Source organism: Drosophila miranda, chromosome XR (genome assembly GCF_003369915.1).
Source record: "Drosophila miranda strain MSH22 chromosome XR, D.miranda_PacBio2.1, whole genome shotgun sequence".
In the NCBI taxonomy this organism is placed as follows: Eukaryota; Metazoa; Arthropoda; class Insecta; order Diptera; family Drosophilidae; genus Drosophila; species Drosophila miranda.
The window spans coordinates 12255309-12275303 of record NC_046674.1 but is presented as its reverse complement, the minus strand read 5'-3'; the positions used below and the strand labels follow the sequence as shown (position 1 = coordinate 12275303).

The 19995-nt window shown below is 41.6% G+C and overlaps 2 protein-coding genes across 3 annotated transcripts; one reads left to right on the top strand and one right to left on the bottom strand.

Annotated features, from left to right (window-relative positions):
• Positions 1-351: 351 nt before the first annotated feature.
• Positions 352-7200, top strand: LOC108152690 (E3 ubiquitin-protein ligase CBL-B-B). Its single transcript, XM_017282194.2, has 6 exons — positions 352-1172; positions 1246-1653; positions 1712-1836; positions 1905-2026; positions 2100-2231; positions 3879-7200. The coding sequence occupies exons 1-6, from the start codon at positions 622-624 to the stop codon at positions 5205-5207; spliced, it is 2667 nt and encodes an 888-aa protein (XP_017137683.1). The 5' UTR covers positions 352-621; the 3' UTR covers positions 5208-7200.
• A 952-nt stretch (positions 7201-8152) lies between these two features.
• Positions 8153-15734, bottom strand: LOC108152564 (cold shock domain-containing protein E1). 2 transcript variants are annotated; one of them, XM_017281997.2, is made up of 10 exons: positions 13888-15732; positions 13265-13779; positions 12795-13189; positions 12513-12720; positions 11982-12449; positions 11762-11915; positions 11510-11679; positions 10472-11440; positions 10232-10409; positions 8153-10173 (listed from the first exon to the last, which is right to left on the bottom strand). In XM_017281997.2, exons 1-10 carry the CDS (start codon positions 13922-13924, stop codon positions 10157-10159), a joined length of 3111 nt encoding a protein of 1036 aa, XP_017137486.1. In that variant the 5' UTR covers positions 13925-15732; the 3' UTR covers positions 8153-10156. The 2 variants fall into 2 exon arrangements, with proteins under 2 accessions (XP_017137486.1, XP_017137485.1); XM_017281996.2 differs by having other exon boundaries at positions 11982-12720; positions 13888-15734.
• Between the last annotated feature and the right edge of the window lie 4261 nt (positions 15735-19995).

Sequence of the window (19995 nt, the reverse complement as noted above, 5' to 3'; positions counted from 1 at the left end):
ATTATTCAATGGAATATCAAAATTGAGCAATTTCCTTTTTCGTTTGTCTTGATTGATCTATTTCGCTACTTGTTTTTTGTTTGACCATTTTCACTAAAACCCTTTTTTACGCAAAATGCAATAAAAGTAAGTATTAAGAATACAATAGTTAAATAGAAAATTGATTCATCAATCCTATAAAACTATGATGGCATGGCTAAATGTTCTATATAGCTAGTAATATTCGACGGAATATCAAAAACGAGGAATATGTATAACAGAACTTGACTTCGTCAGTATATTTACGGTATATTTTTTAAACGAAATGGTATATTTTGGTATATTTCTGAGGGTCGGACGGTGTACTTTAACGATAAATCCGCGGCCACACCACTCATTGAAAAGAAATTGTGTGTGGGATAAAGATAAAAAAAATCGTATATTGCTGAACGGAGCAAATGAAATGTGCAAATGCACACGGCTAGTGCATAAATAATAGTGCGAGAGTTTCGGTTTAGTGCGTGCGTAGTTCTGGCCAGGTTTGAATTCATGTCGTGAACGTCAAGAGTGAAACCTACAACTCCCCAAACCAGCAACAACAACAGCAGCGCAGCACAGAACAGCAGCAGCAGCAGAGAAAAGATGGCGACGAGAGGCACAGCTCGTGTGCAATCACAACCAAAAATTTTTCCTTCACTCTTTTCGAAACTGCACGGTGCCATCTCGGAGGCATGCGTCTCGCAGCGTCTGTCCACGGACAAGAAGACGCTGGAGAAGACGTGGAAACTGATGGACAAGGTGGTCAAGCTGTGCCAGCAGCCCAAAATGAACCTCAAGAACAGTCCACCCTTCATACTGGACATACTGCCGGACACGTATCAGCGACTGCGCCTCATCTACTCCAAGAACGAGGACCAGATGCACCTCCTGCACGCCAACGAGCACTTCAACGTCTTCATCAACAATCTGATGCGCAAATGCAAGCAGGCCATCAAGCTCTTCAAGGAGGGGAAGGAGAAGATGTTCGACGAGAACTCCCATTACCGCCGCAACCTGACCAAACTTAGTTTGGTCTTTTCGCACATGCTGAGCGAGCTCAAGGCGATATTCCCCAACGGGGTCTTTGCCGGCGATCAGTTCCGAATCACCAAGGCCGATGCGGCCGACTTCTGGAAGAGTAATTTTGGTAACAGGTGAGTGCTCGCTTTGTGGCAATGCATCTTTGTGGCATCGTCTCAACATTTACACGCATTCTCCCGCCCGCAGCACACTGGTGCCTTGGAAGATCTTTCGACAGGAGCTAAACAAAGTGCATCCGATATCGTCGGGGCTGGAGGCTATGGCCCTGAAGACCACCATTGACCTGACGTGCAACGACTTTATCTCGAATTTTGAATTCGATGTCTTCACGCGTCTGTTTCAGCCGTGGGTCACATTGCTGCGCAACTGGCAAATCCTGGCCGTCACCCACCCGGGCTATGTGGCGTTTCTCACATACGACGAGGTGAAGGCGCGTCTCCAGCGCTACATCCTCAAGGCCGGCAGCTATGTCTTTCGTTTGTCCTGCACACGACTCGGCCAGTGGGCCATCGGCTATGTGACGGCAGAGGGCGAGATTCTCCAAACGATTCCACAGAACAAATCGCTATGCCAGGCGCTGCTCGATGGTCATCGGTGAGTGTGCTTGGAAGAGTCTTCAATAGGACGATTATTAATGTGTGTCTACTTGCAGCGAGGGCTTCTACTTGTATCCAGATGGCCAAGCCTACAATCCGGATCTGTCCTGTGCCGTGCAAAGTCCTACCGAGGATCACATAACTGTAACACAAGAACAATACGAACTATACTGTGAAATGGGTGAGTACATGTCTACAGTCCCACCTCGCCGCTTCCTCCTAAAGCTTTTTTGTTTCTTGGCATTCCAGGCAGCACCTTTCAGTTGTGCAAAATCTGTGCGGAAAACGACAAGGATATCCGGATCGAGCCCTGCGGTCATCTGTTGTGCACGCCCTGCCTCACCTCCTGGCAGGTTGACTCTGAGGGACAGGTAAGCTCCGTGTAGAACTCTACTACCCCTGAAGTGAAACATTTTGACCTATTGATATGCTCTTTTTGCACAGGGCTGTCCCTTCTGTCGCGCCGAGATCAAGGGCACCGAACAGATCGTTGTGGATGCCTTCGATCCGCGCAAGCAACACAATCGCAATGTCACCAATGGGCGACAGCAGCAGCAGGACGACGACGATACAGAGGTATAGTTTTGTTCAAAGCCTGATCCGCCTGCTCCGCTGCCGCCTGTGCTGCTATTTATATATACACATTACTCTTATGATTACTTTTGGTTCGTTTATATATACATCTATATCTACCTATATATACATTATATATATAACTAGATCTTACAACTGCTATTGTTTATATAAGTTTAATGTTTAGCCTGCAGTTTGCAGTTTCTTGCAGTTTCCAGTTTTAATTAATTTGTTTGTTTTAGCTGTAACATATTTAAATTATTAGCCAAAACTCATCCGCAACTAATCCACACAGACATAGACACTAGCACACTCAGAACAGACCCCATGCCATCCCATCTGTCCATCCATTCATCCATTCATTCATTCATTCATGTATCCCATTCATTCATCCATCCATCCATTATGTAGTTGAAATTCCTCGTTCGTGTGCGCCGCACCGCGCCAAAGCGGAAGTGGCTCATCAGCCCCATGTTCGTTATCGCGCTCGCTGCTTCACACTTGTTCTTATTCGTTTCGTTTCCTCTCTCTCTTTCGCGCGCCCTTGCTCTATCTCTCTGTGTGCATTCATTCATTTGATGATTCATTTTCTGTTCGCCCTCGATCGGTCTTTTGTACATAGGAATTTATAATTGTAACTCGTTCTGTATTATCTAGTAGAGCTTCCACCTCTCTCTCTCTCTCCCTCGCGCACTCTCTATCTATCTCTTTATAATTTGTGTATTCTTATCCCCGGCAGTATTCCTTAGACTCATCCTCACGTATACATTTTGCTCCGTTATGTGTTTATTTCATTTTAGTTTATTGTTTAATACTTCCAAAGATATATTTAGTTTTTAGTAGCGTGTGTTTGCTTCCGATCGGTTTTAGTTTGATGTATGTGTAAGCAGCCACCATATCATGCCCGAGGGCTGCCCTAAGACTGTAATTTATTATTAACAAAACGAAGAAAAATAACGAAATAACAAAACGAAACAAGGCTATAACGAAAGGAAGAGAGAGGCCAACAATTGATTAATTTAGTTAGATTATTTAAATGAAACACAACGTTTGCTTCTCTGTGAGTGCACATGTCACAATTTCTGTCTGAAGGCCGGAATGGACAGCGATCGTTTTTAGCTAAAAAACTAAAAGTATTAGCACAGAAATTTTCATTGAGGCAATCCCTTTGGGCACTGCTCTCAATTAAAACTCATCCCTTGGCTCATTTCGTTAACATATCCTTGCAGATCTAGGATCAGATCGAGTCTAGGATCACATCAATCGCGTATATTCGATAATGTTTATTTATGTAATACATCTAATGCAATTTTTATACATACATCATAGCCTTTAGTTTATTTTTTCTGATTTCCTTAATAAGTTTTATGCTAAAACGAAAACAAAAAAACGTATTAAAACAAAAGAAAAATATATACATTTTATGAATATTTAATTATTGGTTGCATTTGAATTATGTTTTCATTTGTTCTTTCTCAACATCTCCTTCTCCTGTCCCCCCACTGTTCACTCTCTTTTGTTGTTGATTCTCCATTCTGTTCCGTTCTGCATGCACAGATCTGCAGCCTACTCCCCAGTCCTCCTGTTAGCGGCATGCCCTAGCCCTCCACGCATCTATCTGTTTAACTAAATCCTCCGCCTCCCCTCTAGGACATGGGCGACTTCAACATAGCCACCTCCTCGCTGCACGCCCTCAGTACCTCGGCAGCCGCTGGGGCCGCCGCGGAGAAGCACAGTCCGCACACCTCGCCGCGTCTTGGCCGGCGCAGCACCACGCCCAGCCTGATGGCCGTGCAGAATGATCTCTATTCGGGCGGCAGTCCGGTCCTCAGTCTGCCCAGCTCCAGCTCCTCGTCCACATCATCGGCGGCAACGGCAGGAGCAGCAGCAGCATCATCATCAGCATCAACATCAGGCACCGCTGCAGGATCCTCCTCGCAGCCCCAGCCCTCGGCCCCGCCGGCCTCCGCTGTCCTGAGCAATGGAGGAGGGGCCAGCATCAGCCAGAAGTCGACGAACCGCATGAGTGCTCCCCTGATCGGTTCCTGCGTGACCAACTCCACGTACGGCCAAAAGTTGCCTGGAAAATCGGAGAACTCTGCGTCCAGCGGCAGCGGCAGTGACACCGCCTCTACCAGCTCGTATGCCATCCTCCAGAACCTGCAGGATTCGGCCTCTGGGTCGGGCACCGCTTCAGCTGTGGTGGCACCTCCACTGCCGCCGCGTAAGTCCTCCCCGGGGGTCGAGACTCCGGGCAAGGTGACTGCCCCGCCGACCACCAGCAAGAGTATCGACAACATTCAGTGCAGCATGGACAACGTGCCGCCCCAGACGACAGCTCCGCCGATTCCGCCGCATGTGACGCCCAGCGTGGACACCCTGGCCGAGGACTTGATGCGGCAGCAGCGTATAGCGACGAGCACCACCTCCCCAGTGTTGTCCCTGCTGGACGAGGACATCGTGGAGGTGGGGCCCGCGGAGACCATCAGCGGCGTAATCGATACCCGCCCCCTAGAGGCCCGTGGCGTGACCCTCACCAGGCAGGACTCGGCCTCCTCGCACTACACACAGCTGTGCACCACCAGCACTGGCGGGTCGGTGGCGCTGGCAGCCGCCGCAACCCTTGCCAACGGCAAAAAGGCCGCTCCCAAGCAGACAGTGACCCAGACAACGACGACAGCGGCGGCGACTGCACCTGCGCCTCCCCAGCAACAGCAGCACCAGCAACAGCAGCATCAGCAACAGCAGCAGAAGCAACAGCAGCAGCAGGCCCAACCGCTGCTCTACGCCAACGTGACGATCAATCAAAAAGACTGCGGCTCCGTTCCCTACGAGAACATCAATTTGGAGTATATAGCGCGCCTGATGAACGCGGGATACTCCAAGGAGAATGCAATCACTGCTCTGGGGATATCGCGGAACAACGTCGAGATGGCTGGCGACATACTGCGCGAGTTTGTCTCCAAGAATAGCGCCTAAAAGTGTCACGATTGATGGATGGATGGTTGGATTGATGATTAAAATGATAAGGATGATGATAATGCTGCGAGGAAACCAATACCGAATAATGATAATGATAATGCTGATCCCAGGCAAAAGGCAAACAAATCTAAGTATAAGTCTTAAGAAATATTTGACAAAGCAAATTGCCCATTTATCTCTCAAACATGGTGCATATTTGCCGCTTTAGGAGCACACACACACCCCTCAAACACGCCTATACATATATGTATGTATGCTGACATACACATAAAAATATACATATACATAGGTACGCTAAACTCACGTCCTGGCTTGCCCTGTCCCACTGTGGGGAATGGCCCCGGGCCCCACTTGGCGTAGCCAGCCCACACCACAAGCAATTCAAGTTTCCCCAGTTCCAAAAGTTCCCAAAAACAAAACAATAAAAAATTAAAAACTAAAAAAAAACTAATAAAACGAAACAAAAATGTAAGCACCACAAAAACGCCATGGATATCAAATATAGCTATGTACACGTATGTTAAGACTATCTAACTTCTTCCTATTAAGAGAAAAAACATATACAATACTACATATATATGTATAACAAAAACAGAAGGTATAGAAAGTATATACGTTGCAGTTCTGAAAGGAGATCGAAATAGGAAAAACTTGCCCACCCCCAAAAAACAAATACAAACGAAAAAACAAACAAGATCGAAATGCGAAATATTCTCTTCTCTCTCTCTCTCTATCTCTCTCTCCCTCTCTTTCATATAGGATATAGTATAAGAAGCAACAAAATACTATATGTACTCGTATAAAGAAAAAGACAGGTATCGTGATTTAGTTCACCCTCATGCCCATGAGCCCATTCTCGTATAAGTAGAGCCCTCATATCATCTGAAAGAAGGACACTGAACACTAAGCCCTGTTTGGTGAATCAGTGAGCCATGTTGTCAATCCGTGGCTTGCTTAGGGAGCGTTTAGAACAGAACACCGAACACAGCCATTAGAAATCGTAAAATCAAGAATTGGAATCGAATATGCCTTCGGCGGCTGCCGCCACCTTTCCCCTAAACCACTGAACCACTGAACCACTGAACCGAATGCCCTGAGTTTCCCCCCGTGACACCAGCAACAACAAAATATTAATGACGCCAAAGAATGAACAAAGCATACAAGTGACGCCACGCTCCACTCCCGGATCCGATGCACTATCAAGTTTACCTCGATTTTTTATACAATGCTCGAACTTTATTTTTTGTAATTGTAATTGTAATAGTATTGTAATTTGTAAGTTCGAATCGAATCAATTAATTCAATTCCGTACACAAAAAAAAGTCAAGTAAATGCAACAGCCAAGAAAACAAAACAAAAAAAATCATTCTATTTGTATTACGAAATCCCTTTTTACAGGCTTTATACTATATATATATGTATGTATGTATGTATATCGTAATCGATCGATCGGTTTTTAAAATTCAAATCAAATGTTCTAGACCCCCAAACCTCGAGAAATACTCGTATATCTACTAAACCTAAGCCAGATTAGTATACAATATACATATTTTAGCATAGGACACAACCAAAAATCGAATCGAAGCAATGCAATACTCACTAATAGAGAACTCAAATGCAAATAAAAACAAAAAATGAAAAACAAACAAAAAAAAACGTTAACTCGTAAGTAATTTGACCCTCAACTCAACTACAAAAAGAAAAGATATGAAAACAAATCACCATATATAGACCATATAGGCAACCAAAAATAAATATAGAAGCGAAAAGATTTTGAACTTTTTGCAGCATAGGAACATAACTTCAAGCAAAAGAGCGGAAGAGCAGGAAGCTTAGCCAGAGAGGAGAGCCCACAGCGAGGGGAACCGAAGGGACGAGGAAACGTTTGAAGATGCTACCATACCATAGTCAGGTCATGTCATGTCATGTAACCGAACAAATCTAAGCAGACATAAATTATTCTTATAAATAAAAAACAAAACAAAAATAAAACCAAAATAGAAACCAATCAAAAAAGATATGTACATCATTTTTTGTGGGAAGGCAAATAGATCCGATTCCCATTCCCATACCCATACCCATACCCATATACCCATTTCCTGTTACTTTCAATGACCACACCTCTACAGATTTTAGTCGGAATAGTTTTATTAGACTTAATGTTTAGTGTCTGGCAGCGTTCATCTTTCGCCGATTCAGGAGGGGGTGGGGCTGGATTTAAAGTTAAGTTCTTTCTGTAGTCATGGAATGATTCCTTATATATTCTTTCGGTAGCTTCCCTATATCTTAAAGGAGGCAAAAAAATTGATGGCAAAAAAAAAAAAAAAAACAGTGTTTTAGCTTTATTGAAATATGTATGTATTTATTTTGTATTATATTACGTTTGTTGTTGTTGTTGTATTATATTTGACTTATATAGTTTGCGATTTTGCGTTTTTTTCGTATTCAAGCACATATGTATGTATGTATTTTTGTATCTTTTTTTTTGTTGTTTTTGTTACATTTTTTGTGAGTTTTTCGATTTTTTTGTTGTTGTGTTTTTGTATTGTTTGTTGAAATGTTTTATGTTTTTCGTTTTGTTTATAATAAGGATTTAGTTAGTGTGCTGTTCATTTCTTGCATTGCATATAAATGTCGAAACGCTCAGCCGCTGAAAAATCTGGTTTTTTTTTGGGCTTCGATGGCGTTTTGGCATTTCTCTCTTGCTATCTTTCCCCTCCCCTCTCCCCACTATTTTTCTGTTGCTGTTACCCCCACCCCGCCCCGTTGGTATATATATATGTATGTATGTATGTGTCCCACAACGCAAGATATACATACATATATATATACATATATACTGTATATATCTATGTATGTATATGTGTTCTGTAGATGTGTTATACAATATTAAAGTTACTATTTTCTTGCTCTTTTCTCTGATTTTGTTATTGTATCTTCTCTGTGTGTGTGTGTGTGTTTAGTGTTGCTTTTGTTGTTGTTGTTGTTGTTACGCCCGACACTCAAAGAGTATAGGGATATACATATTAGTTTTGTTTCTGTAGTTGTTGTTGCTTGTTGGTTGTTGTATATAAGATGGCTATAATAGGACGTACTGATCCCGAATTTGTTTGTTAGCTTCTTAAAGTGTGTGTCTGTGTCGTGTCTGTTCTTTATACCCGATACTCAAGGAGTATAGGCATATATTATTTTCGTGTGTGTTACATTAGTGTTTTTTCTTCATTTCTCATTTTGTTTTGTTTTTTTTGTTTAGTAATTGAAATTCATAATTTTCACAATATTTGCTCTTTGTTACTGACGACACGTTCATAAGGTTTTGGTTTCGTTAATATACTATATATTTTTTTAAAATTATTTTTATAATCTTCATTAAATGGTTTTCAACAGATTTGGCGCAGCAAATTTTATTTGCTCTCTTCATCTCGTCACACACAAAACTTGTTCGTAAATTTCTACCTCGTTTATTTTCTTTTTTTTTTTGTGGTTTTTTTTTTATGTGATTTTTGTTTTGGATACGATACCCAAAGAGTATATATGTATATGGTGTTGTTGTTGATTTGTTTAAATAAATACCCTATAAGACATATGCAGTATGGTTTTTTTGTTTTTTTTTTGTTTTGTTTTGTTGTTTTTTAATGTTAATGTTAATAAGTTAATGCAACCTGCAGTAGTCTGGATGCCAACTGAAGATGAGTTGAAGCGGGCAAGTGAAGTGAAAGAGCTTCAGCAAAAAGGTTCACAAGCGAAAGTACAAAAATAATCAACAAAATTATAATAGTATCATTCTATGTTTATGTATATGTAAAATATATAGATATATGTATGTATGTATGTATGTATGTATATATGCTTGTATACAAATTAGACTTTTTGTTTAGCTATCATAAATACTTTCATTTCATTTTGCTTTGCTTCGCTTCTCTTCGTTTCATTTCATTTCGTGATTTTCGCAGGGGCTTCCATAGTTTTTGTTTTGTTTTTGTTTTTGACTAAGGTATTTATTGCTTTTACATTTGGGTCTGTTGGTGTTTTCGCTGCTGTTATTTCATAATAAATATAATTGGTTAACAGTTAAGATAGAAAGCATCGAAAGAACAGGAGGTCTTCAGGAGAAGGAGACAGAAGAATAGAGCAAGATGCAATTAGAAGCAGGAACTACTCGTATATGCATTATATAGAGAAGATTGTAGTGTAGTGTTGCTGTTGTTGTTCTTGTTGTTGCTGCTGTTGCCATTTGATACACAATTCTAACGTGGCGCGGTTAATGCACGGTTTTCGTTGCCATTCTACTCGTAGAATAATTATATTACATAGATTATAATTGTTGTTGTTTCATTATGCTTTTTGGATTCATTTTATAATTTTAAAATTAAACATCAATCTAGTTGAAAATAGTATACGTATACAAACGTTTTGGTTGTTTCATCATATCATCATTATCATTTTCATCATCATCATCATCATCGTCATCTCATCTTTCAGACCACATTCAGAACTTCAATTTCATTTCAGCCACAACACGGATTTTCTTTTGAGTTGAGTTTTCGTTTGAGTTCGAAAACAAAGCGTTACAATGGGTTTGGATTGGAGGGGCTAGAGTCTTATTAATATTACAAATAGGTTTCCATTTTCAGACATACAGCGGTTCGTTCTCCGCCGTGCCCTCAATAAGTATTATATGTACGTGTACGCGTATTATCAATTATTATCGCTTCCAATAGTGTTTTTGATTGCTCCTAGGGACTGATTATATTCAATATAAGTGTGTTGTGGTGTGGTGTATTGTGGTGTGTTTTTATGGTTAGTATTCACGACAAGTTCACGTTGCTTTTAGTTGGTTGCATGCTCCGTTCAAGTGTATAAGTATATAGCTGTATGTTGTTGTAGTCGTAGTTGTAGTTGTCTTTGATTTGCATCTAATATTTTCATTTCACGTCACAATTTTTCTACTCCACCAAGTTGCCTGCAATGCAGAAATCATTTAGCAAATCCCCTAGAGAATTGCCCAAAAACAAACATACCTGGAATGCGTGGATGACGCGCTAGTACTGAGAAGCCCTTGCCCTGCGGCCCCTTGGGTGCACGGAGGAGTATCAGGCGGGGCACCGTGTCATCGCCGTTGAGCTTGAGCCGCGAGATCAATCGATCGGGACGATCGTTTATTTTCACAACATTGCAAGCCGAAGATTTCCCATTGCGCTAGTGGATGAGGAGATACATTAGACAACCCCCTAGATATTCAATAAAGGCCAACGACTTACCTGATTGGTGACCACCGAAAACTCCACAGTATCGCCTGGATGCAAGGCCACCGTATTGCCCTGCACTTCGGACATGTGGAAGAATAGCTTCTTGCCATCCTCCACCTCAAAGTTGAGAAAACCAAACTGTCCCTTGATGGAGTCAACTGTGGCACGCTTCTTCAGCCGCACCGCATTCACATCGGCCGCCCGACCGCTCTCATCGATCCGGAAGCTGACCAGATCGCCCTTCTGCAACAGATCTCGCTTGTTCACCAGACTGGTGATGCCGAACTCGTGATGCGAGGTGATTGTGGTGCGTTGCTCGTCGAGAATCTCAATGAGGCCGGCGTATTCCTGCTGGTCGGGGTTGATGCACCGCAGGGGACGCGCCACCACTCCATTGTGCACGGTTTCCAGCACCGACGGCTGCGGTATGGAGTTCTTGGGCAGCATCCGGACATTCTCGGCTGGCAGGCAATTGCCCGAAACAGAGGTGTTGCCATTGGGGGCCAGGGTGTACTCGACCTCCTGGCCGAGCTCGAGCCAATTGGGATTGCCCTGGTAGTTGCTAAAGTGAAAGAAGACCTCCTCGTCGTGGGACAGGGTCTCAATGAATCCAAAGTTCTCCTTCATCACGGCTATGAAGCCGCGATACAACTGCCCCCCCTCGGTGCCAGCCAGATTGTTGTTCTCCAGCTTGAAGTCGTCCAGGTTGACCTGATTGCTGCTACTGCCCACGCTGCTGATGCTGCCCCCGGGGCTGCCGTGCATTACGTAGCCATTCTGCAGCGAGGCAGTCGAGCTGCTGCCACTGATGCCATTCGTAAGTGGCAGCTGATCGGTTTGAGTGAGGCTCGCGCTCGCCGCCGCCTGAGCAGCAGCTTGTTGGCTTATCAATTGCTGTTGCGCCTGCTGCTGCTGCAGCTGTTGCTGTTGCAGCGAAATTTGCTGTACATTGACGGCTATATACTCCTTGTTACGTTTGACCTAGCAGATGATATCGAAATCCAATCAGTTCGGAATTGTACGAGATCAGGAGCTTATCCAAGAGCTTACCATGTAAATATCGAAGCGTACACGCTCCCCAATCCTTGGTGGTTTTTCGCAGTCTTTAAGAAAATACATTATAGTCTTTTTAGCATCGCCACTTTCGTAGGTAATCACACCGCCCTCGACGCGATCTTGAGATTTGATAGGGCTCTTGGGCGCCTCACGTGTCACGCAGCCTGCAAAAAGAAAACACAAACACACAGAGAATAAGGATTGGAGATTGCAGATTGGCAAAGGGGGAAATGTTGTGTACTGTACCCTCAATATTGCTGGCCATCAGTGTCTCGAACTCCACAGAGTTGGGCGGCAAATGCTTGATGCGTATGGCCTGCAAACGCGAGTTGTTATAGGCCAAGCCTGGCTCCTGGATGACAGTGAACTCCACCTCATCGTTGACATCGATTTCGCGGCTCTAAACAAATCAGTTTTATTATAATTAAACGGTGTGATTAAGCTTCTATCTTTAATCCATTCATACCGTATCCAACACTTCGGTAAAGTGGAAAAACAAACGCACTTGCCGCTCCACGCAACGCAGAAAGCCAAAGCCCTCCTTGAGCGAGGCAATGGTGCCTTGTTCTCGCTTCTCGCCGGACACCTTAAAGGTCTCGTCCAACAGGGCAATGGAGGTGGCACGCTGCAGCTGATCGCGCCTGTCGGTGGCCAGCAGGAACTGCACCCAATCGCCGTGCCGTAGCGTGAAGTCACCCTTCTGGTCCTTGTCCCCGAAAGGCACTTCTACCTCAGAGTAATCGAGCGCCCTATAACGAATGCGTCCCGGCAGCGGGTCGTTGTTCTGGCGCACGGGATTGTTGCGATCGAGGGACTTTAGGACCTGTCCCTTGTAGACGGTGCTGTCCACATCCTCAAAGATTACGGAACCTGGAGGCAAGCGCGTGATGTTGCATGCAAACTCACGGCCCTGCGGTGGCACAGTGGCGGACTGCTGTTTATTTTTTAATGATAGGATGGAGGGGTAAGTGTGTTTCTGTGTGCTGCATATACTTACGCTTCGGGTCTGGATGGTGAACTCGACATCGTCGCCAGGACGCAGCTCCACATTGCCCTCGGCCTCGGAGAAGTGAAAGAATATCTCCTTGACCACATCGGCGCGTTCGATGAAGCCAAACGACTCCTTCATGGAGCAGACCACTCCACGATACTTGACCGGCATGGCCGGATTCTCCAGGCGTATATGGCAGGCGCCCAGGTTGCCTCTGTTTTTGGATCAAAGATGAATACAAAGATGGAATGCTACTATGCTTCTGGTTTCCTCGTGTGCTTTTCTCACCTTTGGTTCGTTGCAATTTGAAAGCTGACCTTGTCGCCAGCACGCAAGTTGACATTTCCCTCGACATCGTCTTTGGTATAGGGTAGAAAGAAACATTCGCCTCGATTCTCATAGCTGATCCGGCCCGTGGTCTCGCTGGAGCTGAGGACATTGTTGGCACTGTCCGTGCGCAGTTCGGTGGTCACTGTGCCGGTGACACGCTCCTCGGAGAGCACTACCTCGGGGGCTATCTTCGATACTTGACTAGCGATCGGTTTGCCGGTGCGACGGTCGTAGGTCATCTCAAACTCCACGGGATCGCCGATCTTCAGGTGATCAATGTTGCCGCTAAACTGCGAGAAGTGAAAGAACAGACGGGCCTGACGCTCACAGCACTGAATGAATCCATAAGAGTGCTATTGGGTGAAAGAACATGGGGCGGCTTTAGAAAGTGCCAACAGAGTGAAAGTTTATCTCATTCCCATACTTACCAATAGCTTCTCAATGATGCCCGTCTCCCGCGTGGTCTGATTGGGATCCGCTGCGGCGGCCGATGAACTGCTCGACGAGCCAAAGATTGAGGATGAACTGCCAGCCCCGTTGGTCAGCACACTATTGGATGTGAAGACCCCAATCTGTGGTACATCGGGCACTTCATTCGAATCAAACATTCCAATGCTGGCATGTTGTTGTTGCTGCTGCTGTTGTTGCTGTTGCTGCTGCTGCTGCTGCTGGAGAAGCTGTTGCTGATGTTGCTGCTGCTGCTGCTGCTGTTGTTGCTGTTGCTGCTGCTGCTGCTGTTGTTGTTGATGTTGCTGCTGCTGCTGAAGGTGATGCATGGACTGCTGCTGCTGAGGCGATGGTCCCTGCTGCGGTTGAGGCTGCAGGCCCAGAGTAGTGGAGTCAAGCGTAAAAGTTCCAATGGTAGGAAAAGTTGTGGGAATTCCCAGATTGCGAATGGCATTTATATTGAAATAGCCATCGCATGGCAAGTTGTCGTATATCTCTGTTGAACGAAAACCAAGAGAGAGAGAGAGAGAGAGGGTGGGGGGGTGTTAGAAGCAGCTCCATATACATTATTCTTTATGCTACACAAAATCATACAAAAACTCACCTTCGCCTGTGCGATAAACCTTCGATTGCGTATTCATGCTGAATTGATTGTTTGATTCGATATGAGGAAACAGAGTAGAACAAATGCTGATAGGAGGACTAGCAAGACGACTGACTGATGCTTTTCGCTGATATTATGATGGTTGACTCCCGAAATCTGTGCGACGAGAACGATGACGGGCGGAACAATGAAGAGAGCGTGCGGTGATGGGTCCAAAAAGTGACCCACAAACAGAAAAACAAAACTGTTGTTCGTGTTTTATTGGTTTTGTCTTTGTTTTTTTAAATTAATTTTTGTTTTTATACTATTATCCTTATCCGTTTCGATTTTTAGTGTAATTGTTTTTTATCAAAGAGAAAAAAATTAAGCAATAAATACGTATTTGTTGTTCGTTTTTGTTTTTTCTTAAATGTTTTTGTTTTTTGTGTATATATATTTTGGCTAAACACTGGCACAAGAGGCACTGAAATTCCTTGTCTTCGAAGTTAATAAAAGTTTTGTCTTTTGCCGCGGGGCATGTCCCACACACAAAAAATTGCTATTCTTTCTTTTGGTTTTTCTTGTTTTGTTTGTTTTGTTTGTTGTGTTTTGTGTTTCCTGGTTGTGTTTTTGTTTTGTTTTTGTTTGTAAAAAATGCCGACAAATATTGTAACGTTGTAGTTTCTGGTTATCTTTTGGTAGTTGTGGTTACTCCTCCTCTGCTCTGCTCTCCTCTCCTCTTTCTCCTTCCTTCGTGGATCGCTTCCTGGTTTCTACGTGTGTGTTTCGGGTGTACTTCAAAATATGATTCTTGTTCTTGTCCTACGATGAAAATGCATTTCCTTTTCCAGCCGCTGCCGCCGCTGCTGTTGCTGCTGCACTGCCGTTGGTTTTGGTGTTCTTTTTGCTGTTGTTTTTATTTTTGTATTTTAGAATTGAATTTGAATTATTACTTGCTTTATTGCATTTTTTGATGATTTTTCGGTCGATTTTTGAATATATATATATATATTTTTTTTTATATTTTAGTTTTACTAGAAAAATACACTGGGAATACTTTTACTTTTGGGTTAGATTAGGTTTGTTTTTTGTTTGTTTGATATTTGAATATTTTGTGTTTTTTTGCTTTTGTTTTTGTTTTTGGAAAGTGATTATAATTGTTCTTTCTATATAATGTACATATATATATATATATATTTGTAGGCAATCGTTGTGGTTTATAGGAAGTAGTAGTGATTTATTACTATATTTGCTTTTCGGTTTCACGGTTTCCCTTGATTATTGAGTGATTCTGGAACTGGAGCGACCCTAGAGTGTGTGTGGCAGGGGCTGCCGCTACGAAGATTGTGGGGAGAGTGCGGGGGCGGGGGTGGGCGCGGGCGGACGATGGGGGCTGCTTCCACGTTGATTGTAAGACGGGGCTCCTTTGGGAGGAGGCTGTGCCAGCTTCTAGGGTTTGCAGGCTTCTCCTCTCCACTCCTCTCGATTTCTTCTTCTCCTTCTATGCTCCTCCTCGTTCTTCTAATCTGTTTTTAAGTTTTCGCTGTACGTTGCTATTACTTTTCGGTTGCACAATTTGTATGATTTGTTGCTGCTGTGTTCTTGTTATTGCTGTTTCATTCACTATTCACTAAGCAAAAAGTACGCGCTTTTTCGGCTTTAGAATATATATATATATATATATATATATATCGATATATGCAGATACTCTCAGACGGCGGAGAGGTTCGGTTCTTTCTTCGCTGATCATTTACTATGGTTGAAATCTTAGAGCCTACGATTTTTATTTGTGGTTTATGTGTTTAAATATATATATATTTTTTGAATGCGTTTTGAAGTCTTTTTTTATAACCTAGGGTTTTTTATTTTCTTTTCTTGTTGCTGTTGTTGTTGTTGGTTGGTTGGTTGGTTTTTGTTTCTTGTTTGTTTTCCACTTATTCTTTCGGTTTTTTTGCTTACTAGATTTAAGCTTAGTTTAATAGTTTATATAATATAATATATAATATACTATAGTATATATGTATCGAAGTCCTTTAAGATATCACGAATTTGTTTCAATGTTTTTTTTATCTTTTCATTTGCATTTGCTCTTAAGTGTAAAGTTGTTGTTGGTTTAAGATGTTCTCTCTCTCTCTCTCTCTCTCTCTCTCTCGTTCTCTCTCTTCGTTCGTTCTCCTTTTTCCTCTTTCGCTCCTTTGCTATTGTTAAAAATTACAGTTATTTCCCTTTCATTCCGTTAGAGATTTTTTTGTGTGGTTTTTTCTTGTTCTTTTTGTTTAAATTTATAAATTTACAGTAATTATCACAGAGTTGTTAAATCTTTCTTTGAATTTGTTTTGTTTTTTTTTTGTTTGTTTTGTTTTTTTTTACTTTCCTTTGTTGCAGTTGCTTTTTGTTTGTTGCTGTTGTTGTTTTAGACTTTTAACATTTCTCACTAGGTACACTTATAACAAAACTCAACTGAAAAACTAGTAAAAAACCATGTTTTGTTGTAAAATAAAAACGGTTGTTGTTTATGTTTTTTTTTTTTGGGGGGAGGGGGGCACAAGGCCGGCACAGTTTTTTCCCCTCAGTTGTATTTTCTATATTTTTCCGTGTTTTCCTTTCGCTCGGTTTATGTACAAACAAATGTTGTTGGCAAAGTTGTTCGATTATGTTTAATGGTTTTGTTTTGCTTTTGCGTTTTCGTAGTTGTTCTAGGGTTTCATTATCATTCTCCTTCTTCTTCGTATTTTGTTGTGGTGTAAAAGGGTACTTAAAACTTATAGAATTCTTGTAGATTTTTGGTTTTAATGTTTTTTTTTTTGCTTTATTGTTACCGTTATTTAGTATATTTCTTATGTTTTTGCTTTTGCTATTCACACAATTTTGCGGCACAATTGTTGCTTTATCGTTTTTTTTTGCTTTGCTCCTTCTTCCGTTAGTTCTTTCGTGCTCCTGGCTGCTATTTTCTGCTACACTCTCTTTCCATATGTCTCTCTCGCTCGCACACACTGTCTTTGGCCCGTTGGGCTCTTACCGTTATCTAGGCTTAAAGGTTAGAAGTTTTTGTTTTCGTTTTTATTTAAATAATTTAAGATTGATGTTGCGTTTAACTTAAATTGTTTTTTTTTTGTTTTTTTTGTTTGTTTTAGTTTTGTTTTACTCCCGGTTATTTTTGTACTTTAAAACATTAATTCAGTTGTTTGTTGGTTGGTGTTCTTTTTGTTGTTGCTGCTGCTTCTGTAGCTTCCTTTTGTTGTTTTCTTAATGTTAAATAATTAGCAAATTGAATTCACTTTGACTTAACAGAAAAATTCGTAATTAAATTAAAGCTTTTTGCAGGAAAATAAATGAGGAATTTTGGGATTGATGTTGCTTTTGTTTTTGAAAGTTTTTTGTTTTCGCGTTGTTTGCCTTTGCTTTTGTTTTTACTGTTATTCGAGCTTTCGAGACGTCACAGAACGTCTGCCGGTTTTTTCCTACCGCTAGGTTTTCCGTTGGGTTTTCAGTGCTTGCCGTTTTTTGCTTTTTGCTTCCTCTTTTTCTCAATTTTCTTTTTAGTTTAGCGTTTGTTGTTGGTTTTTATGTTTTTTGTTGGTGCTTTTGAGTATTGACGAGTTAATTTCACAGCGTTTACAATTTGTTTGGTTTTGTTTTTTGTTGGTTTTGTATTTGTTTTATTTGAAAGTCTTCCGTTTCAAGCTTGGCTTGTTGTTTTTGTTGTATTTTTTGTTTTATTTGCGCAGTCGCTTTGTCTCCCTCTCACCTACGGGACGCAGGCCACACGGACGTCCCACTACTGGTAGGTTCTCGGCGTTCCCTCTGTTTTTTCTCTCTTTCTTTGCAAAGAAAAGCAAACATTAACTAAAGAAGTGTTCAAAACCAAAAAGTTGATGGCAGAATTTTTGCTTTTGCCCTCGTTGACTTTTTTGAGCTTTGTGTTGATGTTTTTGTTGTTGGTGTAGTAGTTGTTGTTGATTTTTAGATATTTTTGCTGTGACTTTCAATTATTTGTATGTATTATTTTTTGATTCATTTTCGATGGTGTTTTAATTATTTATTTTTTTGTTGTATTTTTTATATATTATTATTATTTTTATTCAGATTATGATGAAAGTGATGTCAAAACGGAGTTTTAGTTACAAAAGCTGCAAGAAAGTAAGGGATTGGGCAAAGAATGGTGGAAACAATTAGCAAATACTTTTTTTTTTTTTTTGATGGGCAGTGAAATCTACACCGCAGCAGTCGGCTGCAGTTTTATTGATTTGGCTGCCGGAAAAATTGCACGCACACATACACGCGTGCACTCTCTCTCACTCACACACACACACACACACACACACACACACACACACACACAGCAGTGTACTGCAATTGTACACTATTTTTACACTTTTGTTGTGGTTTTTTGCGTAAATTTAGCAGCCGACTGTACATACAGCACCACATAAACCGACACACACACACATTCACGCAGTGCCAAGTTGGTAAAAAAGTTTTTTTTTCCACTTTTTCGGGCTGCAAATTTGGCACCCCTCAGCCACAGACCAGACACAATTGAAAGGAAAGAAAATTGTTTTTTAGGCGTTCAAACGTTGTTTTTTGGGCATTTTCTATGTTTCACTATCACAGCACAGCTTACGGCACATTTTCCACATAATTCCAGGCCGAATTTTAGTTAATTAATTGTCTTATTTGAAGAGAAAAAAATTTTCACCAGCAGCAATACGTACCACACGACAGCACAACAACAAAATATACCGCATGACCCACACAAATATACCGAAATATACCGTCAAATTTTAAAAATATACCGCAAATGTACCGATGCAAATCGTACTCCTCGATTTTGACTTTCGGTTGAATATACCTTAGTAAAATGGCTATATGTGCAAAATTTATTTTCAATTTTTCTTAAAAAGTAATAGATGCTTGTTGGGTTTGACTATGCAGTTCTTATCTCTTATTGTTGTGCCCAGTTATGACAAATTTTCGTCTTCTTTGAACTCCATTTGTGGTACCATTAGCTTAGATAAGAGATCAAGCTCGCGCTCTACGTAGAAAATAGATATATGTGCAATCATGTCTATTCATGTTTTGAGAGTCGCAGTGTTAGCATCTTTTCAGTAAAAGTGACAAGCTCATTGATTCTGTACGCTAGCACTCATTATTGCTTCAAAGCAATACAAAATTTAAAAAAAAATTGCATTTTAGTTAATAATGCCACATGGTAAATCATTTTCTGAGGAAGAACAGGGAAGGATCAAGAGAATGAAATTAGCCGGCATAAAAACTGGTCGAATAGCTTCGCTAATGTATCGACATCAAAATACTATTTCAAACATTTTCATAGATCCAGACGGTTACCGCATAAATCGTCGACTTGGCCCAGTATCAACCATAATAGAATTGACAAAACGGCACTTGGGGCAGTTTGCAACTGAAGACCTAATGAGCTGCAACAAAATCAAGGCAGAACTCGGGTTAACAATCCCCAGGCAACGTGTGAGCCAAATTTTGAGCGAAAATTTTAACCTGACATATCAAAAGAAAGTGGGCAAACTCCTCTAAACTAAACGTCATAATGATGCGCGCATGTCATTTTTGAAAAACACAAGTTCTGGGACCCCAAATTAGAAAATTTCATTTTAAGTGATGAAAAAAAAATGAGTTTACACGGTTCAGATGTCCATCATAAATATTGGAGAGACCCGCGTCATCCACGGGCAACTTGCTACAAGCCAAACCATGGTGATGGATCGCTAATGATATGGGCTGCCTTTAGTGCTAAAGGGAGGTCTCCAATATGTTTAATATCCGGCCGGATGAATGCTCAAGCATAGATAGAATTGATAGATAGTGAACCATTTTCATTTGCTGAGCATTTCCATGGTGATCAATAGACATTTCAGCAGGATAATGCGCCAATTCATGTTTCCCGGGCCTCAATGGACTATTTTGAGACCCACAATAAACCGTTGATTAAGTGGGCTTCAATGAGTCCGGACTTAAATCCAATTGAGGATCTGTGGGGAATCCTTGCAGCAAAAGTCTATGCCTGTACAAGGCAGAACGATACATTGAAGCAATTAAAACAAGCGATAGTTGCAAAATGGAACAGGATAGAAATAACAACACTAAAAAACT

Coding starts and splice junctions, on each gene's coding strand:
- LOC108152690 (XM_017282194.2), top strand. CDS start 622: ATGGCGACGAGAGGCACAGCTCGTGTGCAATCACAACCAAAAATTTTT. Junction 1,654..1,711: donor GCGCTGCTCGATGGTCATCG/GTGAGTGTGCTT, acceptor GTCTACTTGCAG/CGAGGGCTTCTACTTGTATC. Junction 2,232..3,878: donor AGGACGACGACGATACAGAG/GTATAGTTTTGT, acceptor CCTCCCCTCTAG/GACATGGGCGACTTCAACAT.
- LOC108152564 (XM_017281996.2), bottom strand. CDS start 13,924: ATGAATACGCAATCGAAGGTTTATCGCACAGGCGAAG. Junction 11,680..11,761: donor GATGGCCAGCAATATTGAGG/GTACAGTACACA, acceptor TTCTTTTTGCAG/GCTGCGTGACACGTGAGGCG. Junction 11,441..11,509: donor TACGCTTCGATATTTACATG/GTAAGCTCTTGG, acceptor ATCATCTGCTAG/GTCAAACGTAACAAGGAGTA.